The 21889-nt window shown below is 50.7% G+C and overlaps 2 protein-coding genes and 1 pseudogene across 4 annotated transcripts in view; 1 reads left to right on the forward strand and 2 right to left on the reverse strand.

Moving 5' to 3' along the window:
• Window positions 1-2371: 2371 nt before the first annotated feature.
• Window positions 2372-8407, forward strand: LOC137212578 (C-C motif chemokine 13 pseudogene; annotated as a pseudogene).
• A 2561-nt stretch (window positions 8408-10968) lies between these two features.
• Window positions 10969-15355, reverse strand: CCL1 (C-C motif chemokine ligand 1). Of its 3 annotated transcripts, none has more exons than XM_067714407.1 (4): window positions 14991-15355; window positions 13790-13946; window positions 12516-12630; window positions 10969-11409 (listed from the first exon to the last, which is right to left on the reverse strand). In XM_067714407.1, exons 2-4 carry the CDS (start codon window positions 13863-13865, stop codon window positions 11319-11321), a joined length of 282 nt encoding a protein of 93 aa, XP_067570508.1. In that variant the 5' UTR covers window positions 13866-13946; window positions 14991-15355; the 3' UTR covers window positions 10969-11318. The 3 variants fall into 3 exon arrangements, with proteins under 3 accessions (XP_067570508.1, XP_067570507.1, XP_067570506.1); XM_067714406.1 differs by having other exon boundaries at window positions 14079-15355; XM_067714405.1 differs by having other exon boundaries at window positions 13790-15355.
• A 1238-nt stretch (window positions 15356-16593) lies between these two features.
• The window catches only part of LOC137211772 (AP-2 complex subunit beta-like), a 77305-nt gene continuing 72009 nt past the window's right edge, over window positions 16594-21889 (reverse strand). Inside the window, 2 exon segments of the mRNA XM_067714382.1 lie at window positions 16594-17910; window positions 18274-18434. Coding sequence (XP_067570483.1) covers window positions 17882-17910; window positions 18274-18434 — 190 coding nt within the window. The 3' untranslated portion in view covers window positions 16594-17881.

Consider the following 21889-nt stretch of genomic DNA (forward strand, 5'->3'; position numbering starts at 1 on the left):
TAGCGTGTCTCCCTCCTCTTTTCATTAGTCACCCCAGCAGCCAGATACCTGTTCTATAAAATGGAAACGTTGCACTGTCTCAATATTCCTTAGAGGCTTAAACAGTGAAAGAAATTGGACAGAGAAGTCTTGAGTACAGGGTTCCCCAGCTCTGCTTCCTTGAGCAGTTGTAGTTTTCATCGGGTATATATCAGGCTTCCCAGTAAGTTATTCCTGGAGAATAGACATCAGCAGGTAAACACACCTCTGAAAACCACAACATTGCAGAGTGAAATTAACTCCACTGTTAGGATCTTAGATGGTAAGGCATTAAGAATGTCCAGGGCTGGGCTTCCCTGGTGGCGCAGTGGTTGAGAGTCCACCTGCCGATGCGGGGGACACGGGTTCGTGCCCCAGTCCGGGAGGATCCCACATGCTGCGGAGCGGCTGGGCCCGTGAGCCATGGCCGCTGAGCCTGCGCATCTGGAGCCTGTGCTCCGCAACGCAACGGGAGAGGCCACAGCAGTGAGAGGCCCTCCTACCGGGGGACAGGGGGGGTGGAAGGGGGCAGAAGCAAGGTGCTAGGAAAGGGCTTAGAGGGCATTTAGCCATTTCAATTGGGCTTTAAAGATTGATTAGCATTTTCCAACAGGTAAAGAAGGGGAGGGATGAAGGCCCTCAGGCAGCAAAGCTCAGAAGGTGTTGGGACTAAGCCCTCTGCTGTGTGACTTAGGGGAGGGTACAAGAGGAGAAGGAGGAAGCGAAAATATTTTGGATTCAGATAAGAGGGTCGTGAGTGCCATGCTAGGGAGCATGGATATTCTGGGGAGATGGGGAGCCATCCACAGAGGGTCTCTGAGCACAGGGGTACCATGATGAGATCTATTTAGACTTTCCTAGAGACGGCAGCCCTCAGGGTATTAGCTAATGATTTTTTTTTCTCTTCCTCCCATTGGGAACTCCTAGTCTTCAAGAACATATATATTTTCCTTCTACCCTGGAGTTTGTAATCAAACATGAATTTAATCTGCCTAAACACACATACCACAGAAGCAAAGTTTCTGTTTTATCCAAAGAAGACTGTAATCAGGCATTCACACTCCTTCAGCTCTCTGGGTGTTTCTTTTTATCCTATTTGAAATAAACATTCTTTTTTTTTCTTTCTTTCTTTTTTTTTTTTTTTCCCGCGGCATGTGGCATCCTCCCGGACTGGGGCACGAACCCGTATCCCCTGCATCGGCAGGCGGACTCCCAACCACTGCGCCACCAGGGAAGCCCTGAAATAAACATTCTTGTAAAATAGTGCAACCTCAGAATACAGATCAAGGGATAGAGCTCAAAAAAACAAACAAACAAACAAAAAAAAAACAAAACAAACAAACAAAAAAAAACGATGGGTGGAAGACCTAAATAGACATTTCTCCAGATAGGTTATCCAGGTGGCCAATAGGCACATGAAAAGATGCTCAACAGCGCTAATTATCAGAGAAATGCAAATCAAAACCACAGTGAGGTATCACCTCACACTGGTGAGAACTGCCATAGTTTAAAAGTCTACAGATAACAAATACTGAGGAGGGTGTGGAGAAAAGCCACTATGGAGAACAGTATGGAGATTCCTTAAAAATCTAAAAATACAGTTGCCATATGATCCAGCAATCCCACTCCTGGGCATATATCTGGAAAGAAACTCCAATTCGAAAAGATACATGTACCCCAATGCTCATAAGCAGCACCATTTACAATAGCCAAGATACGGAAGCAACATAAATGTCCATCAACAGATGAAGAGATAAAGAAGATGTGGTGTGTGTGTGTGTATATATATATATGACCTTTAAGATGGCGGAAGAGTAAGACGTGGAGATCACCTTCCTCCCCACAGATACATCAGAAATACATCTACACGTGGAACACCTCCTACAGAACACCTACTGAATGCTGGCAGAAGACCTCAGACCTCCCAAAAGGCAAGAAACTCCCCACGTACCTGGGTAGGGCAAAAGAAAAAAGAAAAAACAGAGACAAAGAATAGGGACGGCACCTGCACCAGTGGGAGGGAGCTGTGAAGGAGGAAAGGTTTCCACACACTAGAAGCCCCTTCGCGGGCGGAGACTGCTGGTGGCGGAGGCTTCGGGTCCGCGGAGGACAGCGCAGCCACAGGGGTGCAGAGGACAAAGCGGAGAGATTCCCGCACAGAGGATCGGTGCCGACCGGCACTCACCAGCCCGAGAGGCTTGTCTGCTCACCCGCCGGGGCGGGCGGGGCTGGGAGCTGAGGCTCGGGCTTCGGTCAGAGCGCCGGGAGAGGACTGGGGTTGGCGGCGTGAACACAGCCTGAAGGGACTAGTGCGTCACAGCTTGCCGGGAGGGAGTCCGGGAAAAGTCTGGAGATGCCGAAGAGGCAAGAGATCATTGTCTTGGAGAGCGCGAGGAGAGGGGATTCAGAGCACCGCCTAAACGAGCTCCAGAGACGGGCGCGAGCCGCGGCTATCAGCGCGGACCCCGGAGACGAGCATGAGACGTTAAGGCTGCTCCTGCAGCCACCAAGCCGCCTGTGTGCGAGCACAGGTCACTCTCCACACCCCCCTTCAGGGGAGCCTGTGCAGCCCGCCACTGCCAGGGTCCCGGGATCCAGCGACAACTTCCCCGGGAGAACCCACGGCGCGCCTCAGGCTGGTGCAACGTCACGCCGGCCTCTGCCGCCGCAGGCTCGCCCCGCACTCCGTGCCCCTCCCTACCCCCGACCTGAGAGAGCCAGAGCCCCCCTAATCAGCTGCTCCTTTAACCCCGTCCTGTCTCAGCGAAGATCAGTTGCCCTCAGGCGACCTACACGCAGAGGCGGGGCCAAATCCAAAGCTGAGCCCCGGGAGCTGTGCAAGCGAAGGAGAGAAAGGGAAATGTCTCCCAGCAGCCTCAGGAGCAGGGGATTAAAGCTCCACAATCAACTTGATGTACCCTGCATCTGTGGAATACATGAATAGACAACGAATCACCCCAAAATTGAGGCGGTGGACTTTGGGAGCAACTGTAGACTTGGGGTTTGCTTTCTGCATCTAATTTGTTTCTGGTTTTATGTTTAAGTTAGTTTAGTATTTAGAGTTTATTATCATTGGTAGATTTCTTTATTGATTTGCTTGCTCTCTTCCTCCTTTATATATATATATATATATATATATATATATATATTTTTTACTCAGCCATAAAAAACAACGAAATAATGCCATTTGCAGCAACATGGACGAGCCTAGAGATTATACTAAGTGAAGTAAGTCAGAAAGAGAAAGACAAATACCATATGATATCACTTATACGTAGAATCTAAAATATGATACAAATGAACTTATTTACAGAACAGAAACAGACTCAGACATAGAAAACAAACATTGTTACTAAAGGGGAAAGGGGTTGGGGGAAGGATAAATTAGGAGTTTGGGATTAGCAGATACAAACTACTATATGTAAAATAAATAAACAAGGTCCTACTGTACAGCACAAGGAATTATATTCAATATCCTGTAATAAACCGTAACGGGAAAGAATATGAAAAATAACATATATATATAAAACTGAATCACTTTGCTATATACCAGAAACTAACACAACATTGTAAATTAACTATACTTCAATGAACATAAAATTTTTTCAAAATTGAAATTATTGGCACAGGACTGAGCACTTTGCATGCACTCATTATCTTATTAGGTTCTCAGAACATCACAATGAGGTAATAATTAGCAATCAGTTCTTCTTAGAGGCTCAGAGAGGTAAGCAATTTGCTCCAAATCATATAACCAGTAAATGGCAAATACAGGACTTAAATCCATGTCTGGTTGACTCCAGACCCCAGGCTCCTAAACATATTTTCTTACAAGATAATAGGTCCTGAAGCAGAGGGAAGGACAGACAGGAGTCCCTTCAGCTGGAAGTGTTTGAATGTCCCCCCACTCACTCAATTTGGAGAAGAGTTTGGGGTGCATGTGTAGGAGTGGACTGTAAGAGGATAATAACATACAAGACTCAGTTGGTTAAATTCATGGCATGAATGTGCTTATCCAGAATTCAGGATTCAATGCACTAGCACAAGTACTTGGGGATGATGAATATTTAGCTAGATTGGCTGATTCGCTGATTGGCATCTAGGCTTTAAAACAGGCCTGCAGTTGATGAAGTTGAAATGCCAGAACTCCCCTGGGACATTAGGAAAGTGTCTAAAGGCTCAGGGAAGTGGGTCTATTGAAAAGGATCTATTATGTGCAAGCTGCCTAGCCATCCCTAACTGCACTCCCGGGCAAGGCCAGAGGACACTTCCTTTACCAAGGCATGCTTTGATGGGGCCGTGAGAGGAGGGCAGCGTCCTTAAGAGCTCTCTGGTGGCTATTCACTACAGATCAGAGATGGCCACGGGATATGCTGGAATCCCGCGGTTCTCAATTTTAGTGCCCATTAAGAATCACCTGGAGGGCTTGATACAACACAGTCTGCCATCCTACTATTGGTGACAATTTAAGTAATCATGATGCCAGCAGCTGCCATTATTATGCTCCTAAAATATATGAGCAACCCAATTCCAGAATCCCATTTAGAAGGTCTATTACCAGAAGCCACTTCTGGTACCTAAACCTATGTCAGTGAGGAAGAAATAGATGACACTGAAATTGGAATGATTTGAGGAGGGTTGAATAAAAATACTATTTACCAAGATGTGGGCTGGGTGTGGAGAAACCATAGGGCTGCTTTGGTACTCTGAGGCTAGTGACAGCATGGTGACCACCCTTGGACCTGAAGGAGCAAGGACAGAGTGTGGTTCCCCAAAACTGGACGGAGAGAGTCATGGAGAGGGCCACCTGGAAAGGAAGTGAAAACCATTGGTTGAGGGCTGCATCCAGGCAGAGGTATAAGGAGGCAACAGAGAAATCAGTACTTCACCCTAACTACTCCCTCTTTCCAACACCCTGCAGGGTTCCCCCATGTCCATACCCAACCCAAAGCCAGAAGACCTGCAATCTCATTGATGTGATCCACAAAAGAATGGCATGTGTGTCTGCAGGGACAAGCTTGAAATCTTTTCTTTTGTGGTTCCTGAGAAGTTTTTATGTCAAAAACTTATAAAATGAGTCGAAGAGTGAACACTTTTGATATTCCCTGGAAGCGACTGTGTAAGATCAGAATTATTTGTTCTTGGAATGCTTGGAGGAAGAGCTGTTAAAGCTTCTGGAGACTGGAGGATGTTTTGTGGGAAGGTTTTCCATTACTGACTCAAATTTTTAAATAGTTTGAGGATTTAAAAAATTTTTTTCTTGCAATCTGGTAAGTTAGATTTTAAGAAATCCGTCCACTTCTTCTAAATTAAAGTTGCTGGCATAAGGTTCTTATTTTCTTCTTGGTGTCTGCAGGCTCTGTAGTGATGTTCCCTACTGGTGCCTTTTTTCCTTTTTTCATGGTCAGTTCAGGAGAGTTTCAGCTTCTTTGTAGGCTTGTCAAAGAACAAAATTTGAGCTTCTTTAGCCCTTTGTCTATATATTCTTTTCTATTTCACAAAACATAGCTCTTTATTTCATTTCTTTTATTATCACTGGGCTTGTTTTGCTAGAGTAGAAAAACTTGCAAGGATGGCAAGTGGACAGGAGAATATTCCAAGCAGGTGCAAAAAGTAAGCAAAGTCTGGGAGCCAAGAATGAGCATGGGGATAGGAACACTCAGGCCAAGGGCCTTGCCAGGTATTCTATCATAGTCCAAGCTGTCCCCTCCTTGCCACCGTGCTCATTGGCACTCCCCCCACCCCAAGCTCCTAGCTCAGACCCCTTGCAGGAGGGAGCCAGGTTCAGGAACAAAGAGCCCACTTCATTGCTCTGTTCCCCACCCCGTCCTATCAATGATCCTTCCTGAAAACAAGGGGCTTAGACAAATCAGTGGTTTTCAAACCGTATCCCTCTGGGCCTGAGTAGCAGAAGGGAGCACCTAGATGTGATGGGAAGAGCCTGGCTTTAATTTGTCTCCAGTATGAGACTTCCACCTAAAACTTGCCTTGGAAAAAGACATCACCTACATGAAACACTCTTGGTGATTATATGTAAACAGACTGGCTTTTTCTCCCAGTGTCACCCCTCACTCCTCATGAGACGTTGGGCAAGTTATTTAATCTCTCTGCCCCTCGGTGTCCCCATCTGTAAATGGGCATGATAATAATAGCGCTTACTTTGTCAGGACTAAATATGTAATAGGGGAAAGTCCTTAGCATAGCAGTTCTTTTCTGTGGTTTCTTTTTCATTTGGAGAAAGCAGCTCCTCGGATCACTTACTAGGGTGCGTGCCAGCCATCTGTGTTCTGTCTCCATCTCTGTGGTCTGGGCGGCTGGAGGGAAACGGTGCCTACCCTGCTACAGGCCACAGCTTTTGCCTTGCATTTCCTGGAAAACTCTTCGGCAACCCAGCTTCCAGCTTAGTAGATTCAGGATACACGGTAAGAATTCAGAATCTTAGTAGATTCATCTTGACTTGACTGTACCCTGGCCAGGCAATGATCCCTCTGGGGGCCCCCATCCTCTCTGCCTCTCTACAAAGGCAGGCGGGGCAGCCAGAGCTGCCAAGAGGCTGAGATAAACCCAGGAACCAACAGCTCTTAGGCTGAAGCTCACATCTTCCCCCTCCAACAGGAAGGTGTCCACAGCGCCTCTGTGTCTGCTGCTCACAGCAGCTGCCAGCAGCACCCAGGTGCTCACTCAGCCAAGGAAATTCAATCTTTCTCCCCCTTCCCTTCCTCTCTCTCCTTCCCTCTGTTTCTCATCTTCTAGGAAGGCCTAAGCCAAAGTGACCCACTTCGGAGACTCTCAGAGCACCTGGGGTCCTTGGAGTTTTAACATCTAATTTTGGAGACAGAAGGCAGAAGCCCAGGTTGGGGACAGCAGGCATCCTACCTGCCCCTCCCGCCTCCAGGACACCGCAGAGCCAGAATAAAGCCTAAACTCTACTGAAAATTCAGGGCCTTTTCTTTGACCCCAGATGATCGCCTCAAACCCTGCAGGTTGGGGGGCCATATCCAGGACATGTCACACTGGCCTCCCTCAGTCAGCAAAGATGTGTCCCCACCATGCAGAATCAACTTCAAAATCTTGAGCCACATGTTCCTGGTTCCACCCTCTCTCGGGGCGGCCGGCAGGAGCACTGGACCTGCGTGGAGAAGACACACTTCTACCTCTTAGCTTTCCTTCCCCTGCTGCGTTCAAGCTGAGAAAAGCCTGACATCTCAGATGCTTTTTCTCCGTGACTTTATTTCTAGATGCACTCCGCGACCTGTTCAACTGCTGTTTCACATTTAACCATAAGAAGATCCCCTTGCAGAGGCTGAAGAGCTATGGAATCACCAGTGTCCGCAGGCAGCTGTCCTGTAGCTAGGAAAACCCTGCTCCCCTCCAGCCCCCCACCTCATCTCACCCCTTCCCTTTCTTCCATCCCCCCCATCCTAAGTTCTGCCCCACAAGACAGACATAGACTAATTTGAGATGTCCTACTCAGGGGATAAGATCCAACCTGACTATGTAATCCAAAGCCTCCTATTACATCAGGGACAGGCCCAGAGAGGGCCGGTAACATCCCACACCCTCCTTGCTGAATGGGTACCAGCTCACACTCGGGTGGTTGCTTTGCTGGATGCCAGGCCAGCTTCTCCCAGGGCGCAGCAAGAACAGCAACTACCCCCAGAGGGCCTCTCCTTTCCACACCCCTCTGACTTCCTGTCCCAGGGCAGCCCCTCACCTGTAGCAGATGGGCCTGGTCATCCCTAATGAGTCATCCCTTGGATAAAACCCTCCAACATTTCACCTAACCCTGCCAGCCCACCTTCATCCACAGCTTCAGAACCAAACTGGCCAAGGACATCGGTGCCGACCCAAAGGAGAAATGGGTCTGGAATTACATGAAACACCTGGGTCAGAAACCTCACACCCTGAAGACTTGGACCCTTTCGGCCACACTAAGAGCAAGCCAGAGGCTGAGAAATGATTCTTCTCCCCCAGGCTTCCTGTCTCTATCCTGGACTAAATTGACCTGAATTCTCAAATAGAGTGCTTTCTGTTTCCTGATGCAAAAGGTACTATGTCTTACGTAATATTTAGTCTATTATTTGAATTGTGGCTGGTTGGGGAGTTATTTTGAATATTGGTGATCTCTTTTTTTAAAGCAAGACCTTGAGCCACTTGGTTCCCGTCATGAGCCCCAGTTCCCTCTCCTGTAAGCTGTGGGCAGTGGGTCTTTCTCCTGCCCAACTCCCCAGGGGTGATGAGCGTGCCTATGAGAGCCATGGCGATGAAGGGCTACTGCAATCTAGGGAGGACAGCGCCTGGTGAATGGGAGGTGTTGCGAAATGTGTTATTATGGAAACATGAATACAACTGTAGGATGGCTGACTTTTTGCAGAAAATACATTTTGTTTAAAATCTCTAATACAGTAATGGTGTTTTCTTCAGGGGTAACTCCCAACCAGTAGGGGGTGCTCTCAGGTGCAGGTGGATGGCAGAGGGTGCTAGAGGAATGTGGATGTAGCCAGGGCCTGGCTGTGTGGCTAACCTGGGCCCATCTGAGTGTCAGGGAGGGCCTGGATCATCAGCCCAGGATATTCTAGAACGATGGCTCCAGTCCCCAGCATTAGCTTCCAGTGGGTCTCCCTGCCCTCGTCCTCCACCCTGGAGTAATACAGCCAGTAAGTGCACTTGACACTCCTGCTGGTGGGGGCGGGGGAGGGGGAGGAATCAGGTGGCCCCGTCCTGATTAGCATCAGACTTGACAGCAAAGATGGGACTTGGACAGATGGTGTAGCACCGTCACAGCAAAGACTCTCCTGGAGGAGATGCAGGATGGAAAAGAGGGGAGAGGGCCTGCAGGGAATATCCCCAAATAGTCAGAGTAAGGGATCCAGAATGGAAAAGCCAGAGACCTTTGGAAAGGAAAGTTGAGGCTTGGTTATAGAGGAATCGGAATATCAAGGTGGGAGTTTGGAGTCAGCTCTGAAGTCTTTGGAGTGATAGGAAGGGCAGGGTGTGGGGTGCCAGGAAGAGTAGCCTGGGATCGGGGCCGAGGGCAGGATGGGGTTGGCAGGGGGGCACGGAGAACAGCCTACTGCAGTGGTCCAGGTGAGGGGTAGCCAGAGAAGCAGGGCAGTCATGGGGGCGGAGGGAAGAGATGCCCTAAGAAGAATGAGCCAGATGCGCTGCGTGTTGAATGCCGGGAAAAGAGGGAAAAGCCCTGAGACACAGGACAGGAGACTGCCTCCCCTAAAGCCACCAAACCCTGAGACCCAGAATTCACTGCCCTCCTTTGCTAGTCTCCCTAGAGTCTCAGGTCACACAACTTGGAGCTTGTGATTGTCCCTCTTAAAGGGACAGGACCTCCTCTTCCTCTCTATCCCCTGAGGGGCCCCCTGTTCTTCCCGAGACTGCCTCCCTCCTCTGGAATGACTTGTGTTGGCATCTTCATCAGACGTGGACCCACCGATGCCTGGACCCTCTCCAGGGCCCTTCCCAGGAGAAGGCCCTGCTAACCAACTCTGCAGGCTCCTTCCGGTTGAGAAAGGGTCCGGGTATCATGCTGTACCACACAGTCACGTGGCATCTGGGGACTAGGGGAAGAGTTCTACCCTGGGAGGCATTGTAAGCAGCTTTGGGCAGGAAAGCGCTCTCTGCAGGAGGTCCCTTTTGTCTTGTTGCTAAACTTAAACCAGGCACCCCCATGCTCTACTCCTCTCTGGCCCTAGCACGCTTTTCAAACCTTTTGATCACACAATACTTTGCCTAACTTGTTGGTTCTTTACATAGATCAAAGCAGCAGAAATGAAGAGTAAGTAATTAACGGAGTACCAGATCTCTTCCCCAGCCTCCCCTTCAGGAATCTCTCGAAAAAACTGCTAGCAAGAGAGCATCTAAAAAAAGATCACAAGGAGTCCACAAGCCTGCACAGTGGGGGATGGTGATGACTCTGACCCCCTATTTCAGTGATTAACTGAGATTACTTCCCCGTTTCCCCTTAAAAACGTTCCATGGCCGGACTTCCCTGGTGGTGCAGTGGTTAAGAATCCGCCTGCCACTGCAGGGGGCACGGGTTCGAGCCCTGGTCCGGGAAGATCCCACATGCTGCGGAGGAACGAAGCCTGTGCGCCACAACTACTGAGCCCACGTGCTACAACTACTGAAGCTCGTGCACCCTGCAGCCCGTGCTCCACAAAAAGAGAAGCCACCGCAATGAGAAGCCTGTGCACTGCAACGAAGAGCAGCCGCCATTCGCCTCAACTAGAGAAAGCCCGCGAGCAGCAACAAAGACCCAACGCAGCCAAAACTAACTAACTAAATAAATTAATTAAAAAAAAAAAAAAAGGGCTTCCTTGGTGGCGCAGTGGTTGAGAGGGACACGGGTTCGTGCCCCGGTCCGGGAGGATCCCACATGCCGCGGAGCGGCTGGGTCCGTGAGCCATGGCTGCTGAGCCTGCGTGTCTGCAACAGGAGAGGCCCATGTACCGCAAAAAAAAAAAAAAAAAAAAAAAAAACTTTCATGGCCGAGCAGAATCTTCGGAGGTGGCTTTGGGGGGACACTGAGTCCACCATCTCCCCAGATTGCCAGCATTCTGATTAACGGCAACTTTCCTTTCTAGCAACACTTGTGAGTTTGGTTTTGTAAGCAGCCGAGCAGCGGGAACCCTGGGCTCTAATGCCAGATCTAATCCTGACTTTCTGCGTGTTCTCAGGCCTGTGGGTGTCCCTCTCCAGCCCTCAGTCACCTCATCTATACAATGGGCTAGCATCGTCTTACAGGCACATGATGCCCAAGATCCCTTCCAGCTAGGGCAGCTTTTGGATATTATCAGCCTCTGAACCCTCTGGGCAGCGCAGAGTGGGCGGGGGTGATGGGGAACATCCTGCATCCAAATGGGGACCCAGCCCCACAGGGAATCTACATCACAACCCAGAGTTGACGCTTATCCCCCAGGACAAGGCAGTCAGCTGAGAGATGTAAGTCATTTATTGGCTTCTATGATGAGAAGTCAGTTCTCCTGGCACCTGGTCCAACATGTTTCCTTTTCTCCGGCCCCTGACCCCAGCCCCTCAATGTCAATCAGCTTTGCACCCTGAAATCCCTGTGGGGTCCAAGAGGCACAGGGAGGCAGAAGTTGAAGATTCTAGAATTTAACTATATAAAGTGCGACAACATATCTTATCAGGACCCAGCAGACCCTCTGGCGTGACCTGGCAAAGTTGGGGCAGAAGGACTGGTGTAGGGTTGGGCGTTGAGGGGACAGGTAAAGCCACACGGTGTCCAGAGTCCAGGATGGAAAGGAATCAGCTCATATTTCCTTTCACTGGCAGGGGTTTATCCTTTTTAAATAAGCCCGAACCCACGATTTTGTCTGTGAGACACAGGCCTCTCGGCCTCCGTTCAGCTTCAATCTGTAGGCAGAGAACAAAGGAAGGGCTAAGTCACCTGAGCCACCCCCGGCTGCCACACACAAGTCCCCTCACCCCCTCACTGCTCCTGGGTGCCCCTAAGCTTTTCTCCCGGGGCCTATAAAATGAAGTCGTTGCGTAAGACCTACAGTTTGTACGCTGGGAGGAACACCCAAACTTCAGGGGCAAGGGATGGGGGGCTTTAAAAATTTCATTTCGTGGACCCCTTTTGCGGATTCATTGTATCAGGGTAGAGCGAAGGCTGCCGACATTCTGAGGATCTGCTAACATGGAAAATTCCCCTCCTAGAACATCTCTGAGGGCCCACCTGCTCCATCTTTTCATGTGTCTGTGTCCATCCGGGACCCCTAGTCATTGCCTTGGATGTGTGTGTGTGTGTGTGCGCGCGCGCGCATGCGCGCGTGTGTTTCTTTTCTGATCTACCTCCCAAACTTGGCTATTGTCCAAAACCGTAGGTCAATTCTGCCTTTACTTATCTGCAAGACCTTAGACAAATCTCTCCAATTCCCTGAACCTCAGTTTTCACGATAATGAAAATGTGTGGACCAAGAGAGTTAGATGAGATAGTAATATACATGAAAGTGCCTTATAGACACTGAGTGGCAAGTGTAAGCTACCTCCCTGGAGCTTCATAACGACCCTGTGATGCAGCTATCGTGTTTACGCCACTTCACAGGTCAGGACTGCAGAGGGGCTACCCAGATAAGGAAGTTCAGAAGACTTACCTGTCCAGAGTCACTCAAGACTATAGGTTGGCAAATCCAGAAGCAGGAACTATCTGAGAGCCCCTCACTCTTACCATCACCCAGTAGTACCTGGAGCTTTTAAGCTCTGGGCATAAAATATTAAGATATAACACTTGGCGCCTTGCAGCTCCAAGAAACCCATGTCACTGCAGGAACACAGGTGTTCGTCCTAGCGCCCACTCTCAGCTCTGCGCCCAGGTTTTGGCCTCCTCACTAGTTTGGTTAAAAAACCTTAATCCGGTGGAACATCGCCATCTAGCGTCTGCTATTCTAATTCCAGGGTGGCCGCTTTCTGTCCTCTGGAGAAGGGAGTCAAGGATGGAAGAGGATACAACCACTCACATTAGATGGTTTTTGTAGGAGCAGGTGGAGCTGGTGTTCTTGTAACACTGGATTCTCTGCAGGGACATCTTTCTCTTCACCAGTGTGAAACAACACTTGGAGGATGACACATGCACTAGAAGAGAAGCGCAAAAATGGTTTGCATCCATTTCTCAAGCTGGACTGAGTTCTTCTCATCCAGGATGGGGAAAAAAGCAAGAACAAAAAACCCTTCCAGAACAGGCTCAGGCTTTGGGATCACATCCAAAGGGCACTAGTGTCTCATCAGCCACCCAGTTCTGTATTTAGGCAGTCAGGACACTGGGGTTCAGATCCCAGCTCCCCACAAAACAGCTGTGTGGCTTTGGTCAAGATGAGCCCTCCCCTGGGCCCCAGACTTCCCAGCTGAAAAGCAAGACTCTTTAGACTGATTTCGAAAGGCTATTCTAGTTCTGACATCCCACCACTAGGGTATGGTTCTGCCCTTACATTTGGGTTCAAGGGCCCCGAGACCCTGTGAGTCTGATTCAACAGCAGTCCACTGTCTGGGGCAGGATTAGGGACTGTTTTAGGAGCTCAGACTGATGAAATGACCAGGCAAGAGCTTCCAGGAACTGATCAGCTCCACGCAATCCCAACCTCACCCTCCACCCTGGTCCTCTCAGCTCTGACCCACAACTCCCACTCTGCCGGTTTGTAACCCCCCCTACACACACCCCACCTTCAAAAGACTTGCATTTCAATCCTGGCTCCTTCCTCCTAGTTTGACCGTTTGCAAAGCCCTTTCCATATGTCTGCTGTTAGGTCAGTATTCTCTCATCAGCCTTAGAGGGTAGGCATGATCAAACCCATCTTACTGATAGCGAAACCAGAGTTTGGGAGGTATAGTAACTTGCCCAAGGTTAGCCAACTGTTAAAGCCCCAGATCCTGACCTCAGACTCTGCCCGTTATCTGTTACACAGTGGAGGCGAGACCCCAGTCAGTCCCTCCTCTGGACCTCAGGCCTCCAGCTTGGCCTCAATGACCTCACAGCTGTCCTCCATCAGTCCGCAGGGTCTGGACGAGGCTGGCCTCCTTTGGCTGAAGCCAGCTGCTCAGCGGTCTGTGTTGGCCCCAGGCTTATGGATCTCCTTCTGTCCCCCTGCCCCCGAGCAAGTCCTCCCTTCCTCCTCTTCAGGGAGAATTCTTTCTGGAGGAGTGGAGATGAAGGGGTGAGCCTGCCCCCAGCCCCAGAGCACCTGCCTGCGTCTCCGCCCTCCCCAAGGAGGAGCAAAGTGACTCCAGCCAAACTCACTGCTCTTGGCATCCACATCCTGTAGCCATGCCCCGGCCAGCAGCAGGCACACCAGAGCGGCGGTGATGACCTTCATCTCGGGACGTCCAGCTCAGGCCTCCCTGGAAGGAGTCCCTCAAGGAGTCTGGTGGAGTGAAGAGCTGTCCTCTGGCCCATCCTGCAGTACCCAGAGCTTTTATTAGAAGACATGGGTGGGGTTTTCCAAGCCCCAGTGCAGAGGTGGGGAAGTCACAGGAAGAAGAGGTGGTTACTCACGTCCAGTGACCACATGGAAAACTCCTTTCCTTACCTCCCCTGGGTGGTGTGAGAGGTGTAGGGAAACTTCCCTAAGCGCAGGAACAGATACGGATCTTGAGAGGCTGAGTAGAAGCTGTCCCAGCTGAATGGGACGTGGAAAAAGGTGAATGAGAAGAAGTGGCCTGTCTGTGGCTCCTCTGATGTCACGTCTTTCCATCCAGGGATGGAGCTACTGTCCCAGGAACATGGTAGAGCAGAAGAGCTCTGCACCAGCACTGAGACACACATGGGTTTGAATCCCAGTTCTGCAAATCAGCGGATACATAAACTCGGCCGAGTCACATCTCCTGTGCAAGATGGAAAGAGTAACTCGTATCTCACAGGTGACCGAGGAGCATTCAATAAGATCCATTCTGTCAAGGGCCTGGCCCAGATAGTTGCAATTTCTATTTTTTCAATCACTCAACACTTTTCAATCACTTGCCCTATTCTTGGTCCTTGGTTAGCCCCAGGGAAGACAGCTACCGACGACATGCAAGCCATTGCATCACAGCTAAATAAGGAAAAGCCAGTTGGTGTAAGGACAGCAGTGGATGTGCCATGTGGAGGGCGCAGGGCAGGCTGGGAGCTGCCCACAGGGGAGAGGCCTCCCAGGGGAATGTTCTTCAAGCAGAGTCTCCCGCAGGAAGGCTGAAGTGGAAGGCGGCCTCTCCACAGAGGAAGGAGCTTGTGTAAGGACAGCGAAGCGTGGAGGACAGTGCCCGGAATGAGGAAATGGCTGGAGAGATGTGTGACTGTCCAGCGACCAAGTGGCCAGGTCAGGAAGACATGGTGTGCAGTGCGTGGAGTAAGTAACACTAGCAGGTGCTCAAGAAAAAGTAGCTGGGCCATATCCGTGTGTTAAAATCACAAGGCCAACGTGATAGCTTCCCATGGTCAATGGGATGAAGTGCAAGCTGCTGACCTGGCCATTCGTGGTCCATGTGATGTCTCCATGGATTCCCGCATGTTGCAATATTTGCAAGTCTCTGAACAGGTCACATGCTTTCTTATCTCCGGGATTTGCTGCCACCGTAACCTCCACCTGCAGGGCCCTCCTCCTTGTCTCCCTCTGTGAATTCCATCCATTGCAAATGTCGTTGTCTCTGTAAAGGCCCTTCTGCTGTCCCCACAGATAGGCCTTCAGCCTCCTTTGAAGCCCCTCTGTGCCTGGATCTCCCACATGAAGGTCTTACATCCTTACAACCCCTCCATTCCGTGTATTCTCCATCCTAACACCTGCGTGGGAGTCCTGGCGTGTCGGAGTTGAAAACTCCCTTGGAGATCATCTGCAGCAGTGGCTCTGAAGTGTCCTGGGAGAGCAAAAAATGCAAAAATACCTTCGCCCCGTTTCTGAAGCAACATCAAGACACATGTGCCTATACGTGTTGAGGGGCAGGGGAGGAAAACTCCAGGTAATTCAGGCACCAGCAGATAAGAATCTAGTACGGTCTCTTTCTATTACAGATGGGGTACAAACGAGCCTCAGAAAGCAGAAACTGACTTTGCCAAGGTCATACCGAGACTTCGTTGCACAGATGGAACAGTGGATGCCAAAGCATCTGGTCATCTGACCACCACGTGCGGCCACCTCTGGGAACACACTGTCAGTAAGGACCACACACTTTCAGTAAGGACCTGCTCCATCAATTCCTTCACCTGGCCAGCTGCTTCCTGCCGCCCAAAAAGTACTTAAAGCAGTTGAAATCACTAAGACACTGTTGTCACTCTCCTATTTTCTTTGCCCTCGCAGACTGATACTTTTTATTCCTTGGTTGTCGTTTCAGTGGGGTCTCAAAGAGGAAGGAGATTAAAGGGATGTGGCTAGTTGGTCAAATGTCACCTTAGATCCTTTAGACTTACTTGGGACACAGAGAGGGGCCAGGTCGCCACCCAGGAAATACTTTGCTCTCCCCTCCTCCCGGGGATGCTGCTCGGCCCACTCGAGACCAGGACAGGGCTGCCCCTCCAGCTGCTCACTTCCCATGCTCCCCCTCACTGCGGCTACCATGAGCCCAGGACAGGAAAAGAGGCGAGAGAAAGACTTAGTCATGCCTCCCCCTTCCCAGCTCCCGCAGCCCCAGAAGGAACTGGCCAGAGGCTCCAATTGCATGGAAACCTAGCGTCCCACAGGGTCCCGCCCCCAGCCCCACTCCATCTCTTCTTCTCTAAGCCTGGCGCAAAGCACGGGCCAAGTAATAACTCAATAAAATCTCCATGGCCTTGAATGTGATGGATCAGAACTGCATAGTTGAGGGAAAGGTAAGAAAAGCTCCCAGCATCGACACTGAACCAGTTTCTCATGTGAACTACCCTTTTCTTAGTTAGAAGTTTGAAAACCAGTATGTGCCTGTAGAGAGGTTTTCTTTCTTTTTTAATTTTTTTTACATCTTTATTGGAGTATAATTGCTTTACAATGGTGTGTTAGTTTCTGCTTTGTAACAAAGTGAATCAGTTATACATGTACATATGTTCCCATATCTCTTCCCTCTTGTGTCTCCCTCCCTCCCACCCTCCCTATCCCACCCCTCGAGAGGTTTTCTTATTAGTCACCTTTTGTGAAGTAGGGACCAATTTACTGCGGATGGGTAGAGGTCAGACAGAGCTCAACTGGTGCGGGTTCATCTTAAGATCATCTCCTCCTGGAGTGGCCCCAGATTCTTGCCTCAGCCCTGCTGGCCTGGGGGTCCTGGAGCCTGGTCCTGCCTGCTTCCCCTCCAGTAACATCTCAGCCTGATTCTTCAGACCAGGACACAGAAACCCATGCGGGTGGAGGGAGGAGTCATTTTCCTGGCATCGCACAGCTGCAGCAATACTGGCCTCGCTTTGTCCATCTCTGGGGCCAAGTTTTCTTAGTTCCCTCACTTAGGGAGGAAGCGTGTTTGCCCTCAGAGGTAACTGGGTCAGATTTCAGCCCCACTACTTTTTAGCTGTGTGACCTTAGGCAAGTAACTTAACACTTCTGAACTTTAGTTCCTTCGTTGTAAAATCCACTACCGACTGGATCTGGTAAAACTCTCCCAATGTTTTCAAAATAAACTCCTCAAACCACAGCCTAACTTTGGGCTATTTGAAGGATTAAATGAGATGTCTCACCTTATCTTGGAACAAGGGAAGAGGAAGGGAAGGGAGGGAGAAAACGAAAGAGGGCAGGAAGGAGGGAGAGGAAAAGAAAGTTGGATCATTCAAAATCATTGTGGAGCACCTAAAATATGACAGGTCCTGAGGACACAGCAGACACAAGACAGACACTGGTCCTGCCCCTGTGGGGCTTACAGCTCGCCGCAGGAGGCAGGTACTGGGAACTGTGTTTAGTGCTCGAGAAGAGACCTCGTGTCCTATGAGCTGCAGAGTATACGGAAGCGCTTACCATGAGGCCTGGCACATAGTAGGTGCTCAATAAAACTGCACCCCTTCCCCCTCTACCCATTAATCCTGGACCATCTGAGGCTTCATCACAGGAACCAGGCAGTGCTGCCACCTCCCTAGCCGGGACCCCCTTCCTGGTCTCTTTCCTCTCTAATCCTGTGCTGCCCAACGCCCAGGCCAGGCTTTCCGTTGTCACCCACAGAAGCACAGTGTTCTCTTCCATCCCCACCTCCGCACCCGTCCCCAGCTGCCTCCTATAAGTGCAAGTCCAGGCACAGTGCCTCCAGCACCCAAACATCTTTGAATTAAAAACCGTTTCTTTTGTTTTCCAGTGACTCTTACCCTCCGCCTGGGTTCCCTTGTACACTGTCTTCCAACATTCGGCACCTTTTGCTCTTTTCAGGAGGCCTCTGTGATCCAGCTCTCAGCAACAAAGTGAACGAGGCATCAAGCATCTCTTGTAGCAACAGCAGACCCTGGGGGTGCCCAAAGAATGTCACAGCAGTGACAGTCACCAGTGTTTCAATTCCCGTCCACAGCCGTGGAGCTCCAGAGTGACAACTCAGCCTGCTGTTCGGAGGTGAAGTACAAACGTCTCGGCTCGGCTCACGTAGTCCCGGCTCATGTGGCCCACAGAGCTCTAGCCGCACGCACTGTTACTGCTCTGCGCACCTGTGCTGGGGCGTCACTGCCCCTTCTGCCTGGGACGCCTGCTCCAGGTTTATCTGGAAGACCTCCTGCAGGCTGCCCCCTCTGAGCTCCCAGCATGAAGCAGGCTCACGCCCCATAGCAGCAAAGCCAATCTTGTGACTGCCTGGTGGTCCACACCCCTCCCTCACCTGGAAGCTCCCGGGGAGCAGCAGTCCCTGTCGTGGTCCTCACTTCATGCCCCAGCGCCCCACCCAGGGTGGGTGCGTAGTGACTGTTGCTAAAGCAGGCGGAAGGAGAGGTCTTCACATCATTCTCGTCATCCCCCAGCCGCAGATGAGAAACAGAAGTCCTGGAGGTGACAGGAGTCATACAAGTAGCAAGTGACAGAATTAGGATGAGAAGCTCTGGCCCAAACCCTGGGCTTGTTTATACCCCCCTGGACCCTCTAGCATGGATGGACCATTTTCCGACTGTGCTGATGGGCACCATTCCACACACAGGATGCTGGTGACAGGTCTCAGTTCCTGATGTGGTCATTCATTCATTCCTTCACTCATTCATTCAGGAAACATCTTCTGAGGGCCCACTTTGTGCATGGGCAGTCAGGTGAGAGAGGAGAGCTGACCACAGAGTCAGGGCCTCCAGAGGGAAACAGATACGCAAACCAGTAAGCGGGCACAGATGGTCAAGGCTGCTATAATATGCAGACTAGACTCTGCACACGCCCCCTCTAGGGGAGCGGAGAGCTCACTGGGGTGCAATGTGGAATACTGGCTGGGCCTGGAAGGATGAAGGTGGAATTTCCCCTGGGCAGGGGCCTGGATGGTACATTGTGTGTGGTTATAAGGGTGGGCTCTGCCTGGCCCCCAGGCCCAGCTCCTCTGTACACCACTGGCGGGACTTCTTTCCCTTTCTTAACCTCCCAGCCTCATCTCCAAACAGCGATAATAATAATACCCGCTCATAGGCTTGTGTGAAAACGAAACGTGCTGTATCTCTTAAGGAGAATCAAACGTTTGATGGCATGCTAATAGCTGGTGTGGAGGCTGATGTCTTCAGGGCATGCGGGGGTGAGGAAGGCCTGCAGAGAGGGGCTGGAAATGGAGCCAGGAGGACCTGGGCTGGGTTTCACAAGATCCTGTTTCTGGGCTCAGACCTTGGGACCTAAGCTTGCTGTCAGTGGAGGGAAGGCCTTAAGTAATCTTTTGCTTGCGACAGGGGTGCGGCCAGATGTGTGGTTTGTGCTGAGGGCTTGTGCTAGAGGCTGCAGGACACAGTGACTGGAAGCAGGCAGTCAGACTGGGAAGTTTGAAGGAATCCAGGAGAGGTGACGGAGGTGGGGTTCTGTATAAAGAGGGTGAAAAATTAGGATTTCTGAGCTCTGCCGCTCATTTTCTGTGGGACCTTGAGCAGGTTACTTCCTGCCTCTGGGCATCAGTTCTCCCACCTAAAACGTGGGCAAGTTGGCCTAAATCAGTGACTCTTTACCCGGAAATGGGATTCATATTAGGATCATTGGGAAGCTTTTATCCAAAGACACGTGCTTGAACCTCACTGCGGACCTTTGTATTCTGAGTTCAAGGTAGTTGGAGTATCTCGAAAGGGCTCCCCAGATAATCCAATCCCACCACTTCCCTCTAGCCTGGATGGCTACTGAGACCTTCTCTGGTTTGGCATGAAATGATATTCTGGGTCCCTAAGGGCAGATAGAGCCCTGCCCACAATCTACACCCTAAACAGCCCCCTCGTCCATCCGAGGTGGATCTGGCCTTTCGGATCAGGCCTGTTGTACTGAGAGCCTGCTGGGGAGGGCTCCCTGCCCTTTCTGATGAGGATAGAGGGCAAAGAGTTTAATAAGGGCTGATCCAAGTCCCTGAGGCATTTAGATCCCACCCACCCGAGGAGCCAGGGTCATCTGAAACTTAGAAAGCTCCCAGGAAGCCAGAAACTCAAAGAAGCCTGATAGGCAACACATAGGCTTAGATTCAGAATGTTTTGTAGCCTCAGTTTTGTGGTTCTTGAGCCATTCGGCCCTGGACCAAAAATAGCCACATTGCCAAGTCTCTGTGGGTGTATTCGGGGGTCAGCGTGGGTCAGGTGTGTGCCACATCCCCCCAGCGCTCAGCAGGACACTCAGGACAATTGGGGTGGGCCATCTCACGTTACAGCTGAGGAGCCGGAAGCCCAGAAAGGAAAAGCGAGTTGTCACATGGGGACCCCGTGACAGAGCCCTGAAGATAACCCACCTCAACTCCCAGACAGGCTCCTTCTCTGTGGTTTTCTGGCTTTATGCTCAGGACCAGAGAGCTGGGCTGTGGTGAGAGAGAGAAGCTGGGCATGATCGGGGCCCCTGGGATGCTGGAAAGCCCTGCAGGGTTCCTGCAGCCCACCTGGAGGCCAGGGCACGATGCCAACTTTGCAGGGAATGGTAGAAGAAAAAAGCCCCAGCTTTTCCACCCAACAGAGCAAGGATGCAGGGGCAGGAAGTGGCAACAGTTTGACCCCAAAATATACCCACCAACAAGGTCACCCATGATTCAGCAAACACGCCCACATGCTGCTAGGAAAGTCCTCTGAGGAGCCCTCTTCCCCTGAGGTAGTAGGTGGACGCCTGGGTCCCACCTCTGCTCACCACCAACTTCCCAGTTCATCTTGGGGCCACAGCTCTGGGAGCCCAGGGGAGCCTGAGCAGGGATGCTCTTCCTTCATTGCCCTTTAGGCCAGGCTCTCAGGCTCAGCTTAGAGCTGGCCACCCAAAGAGACACCTCCACTGCCAGGTCTGGCTTCATGGGCTCTGGAGTGAGCTGAACTGGTCACGGAGAGTGCATTTAGCTCAGAACTGGAGCCGGGCCTGGGATGTGCTAGCCAGCACAGCTTGGACATCCGGGTTCCCTGGCCTTCACCTCTATCCTCTAGTGTAATAGGAAAAGCACTGAACTTGGGATCCAGACACCTGTATTTTAATCCAGGTCACCGCTTACCAGCACCATCAATTCTGATCATCTTCCTGAACCTCTGGGTCATTATCCCTAAAACTGGGATCCCAGTGCCTCTGTACTAGGACCATTGTGAGGACTAAATATGGAAATGTGTCAGAAGGCTTGCAGCACAGAGCCCTGCTCATTATCGTGGTTTCCAGGACTGTTCTGTGTTTCCTCCCTCCCTGCTCGGTTTGTCTGACGCATCTTTACAGCTGCTCTTAAGAGCTGACTGCAAATTGGCCAGGTTCTTTCTCAACTCCCGCTGGCTGGCCCAGCTTTCCCAAGGGTGGGTGAGTTTCAGGAGCCAGGTTCACACGGGGAGCATCTGAAGTCAGGGCTGCTGCCTGCCAGACCTAGCTGAAGTCTGCAGTCCATGTGTTCCACCAAGCCTGCGGCCCTGACCAGGAGGTTCACATAATTTGCAGGGTCCAGTGCAAAATAAAATGAGGGGTCTTGTTTAAAAACTAAAAATTTCAAGCATGCAACAGCAGAGTCTGCACAAGTCATATGCCATGAAGGCTGCCCTGCGCCTCTCAGCCCTCCTGCCATGTTTCTGCTTCATGTTGGACAGGCATCCATTGGTTTTCTCCTTGAAATATCCCACTTTGGGTCTCCTGTGCCCTGGTTTGGAAAATGATTTTCCAAAATCCCACCATTATGGTTTTATCGTTCCAAAGCCCTTGACATAAAGACATTTCCCAAACAAATCAGAAGGACGCATTTTACTTCCCACAATCATTGCTGCTTTAAGTGACACATCAACCTGCAAGCCACTCCCACCCGCAACTCCCCAGCTGCAGAGTCAAGAAAGACCAGACCTATC

Source organism: Pseudorca crassidens, chromosome 19 (assembly GCF_039906515.1).
Source record: "Pseudorca crassidens isolate mPseCra1 chromosome 19, mPseCra1.hap1, whole genome shotgun sequence".
Classification (NCBI taxonomy): Eukaryota; Metazoa; Chordata; class Mammalia; order Artiodactyla; family Delphinidae; genus Pseudorca; species Pseudorca crassidens.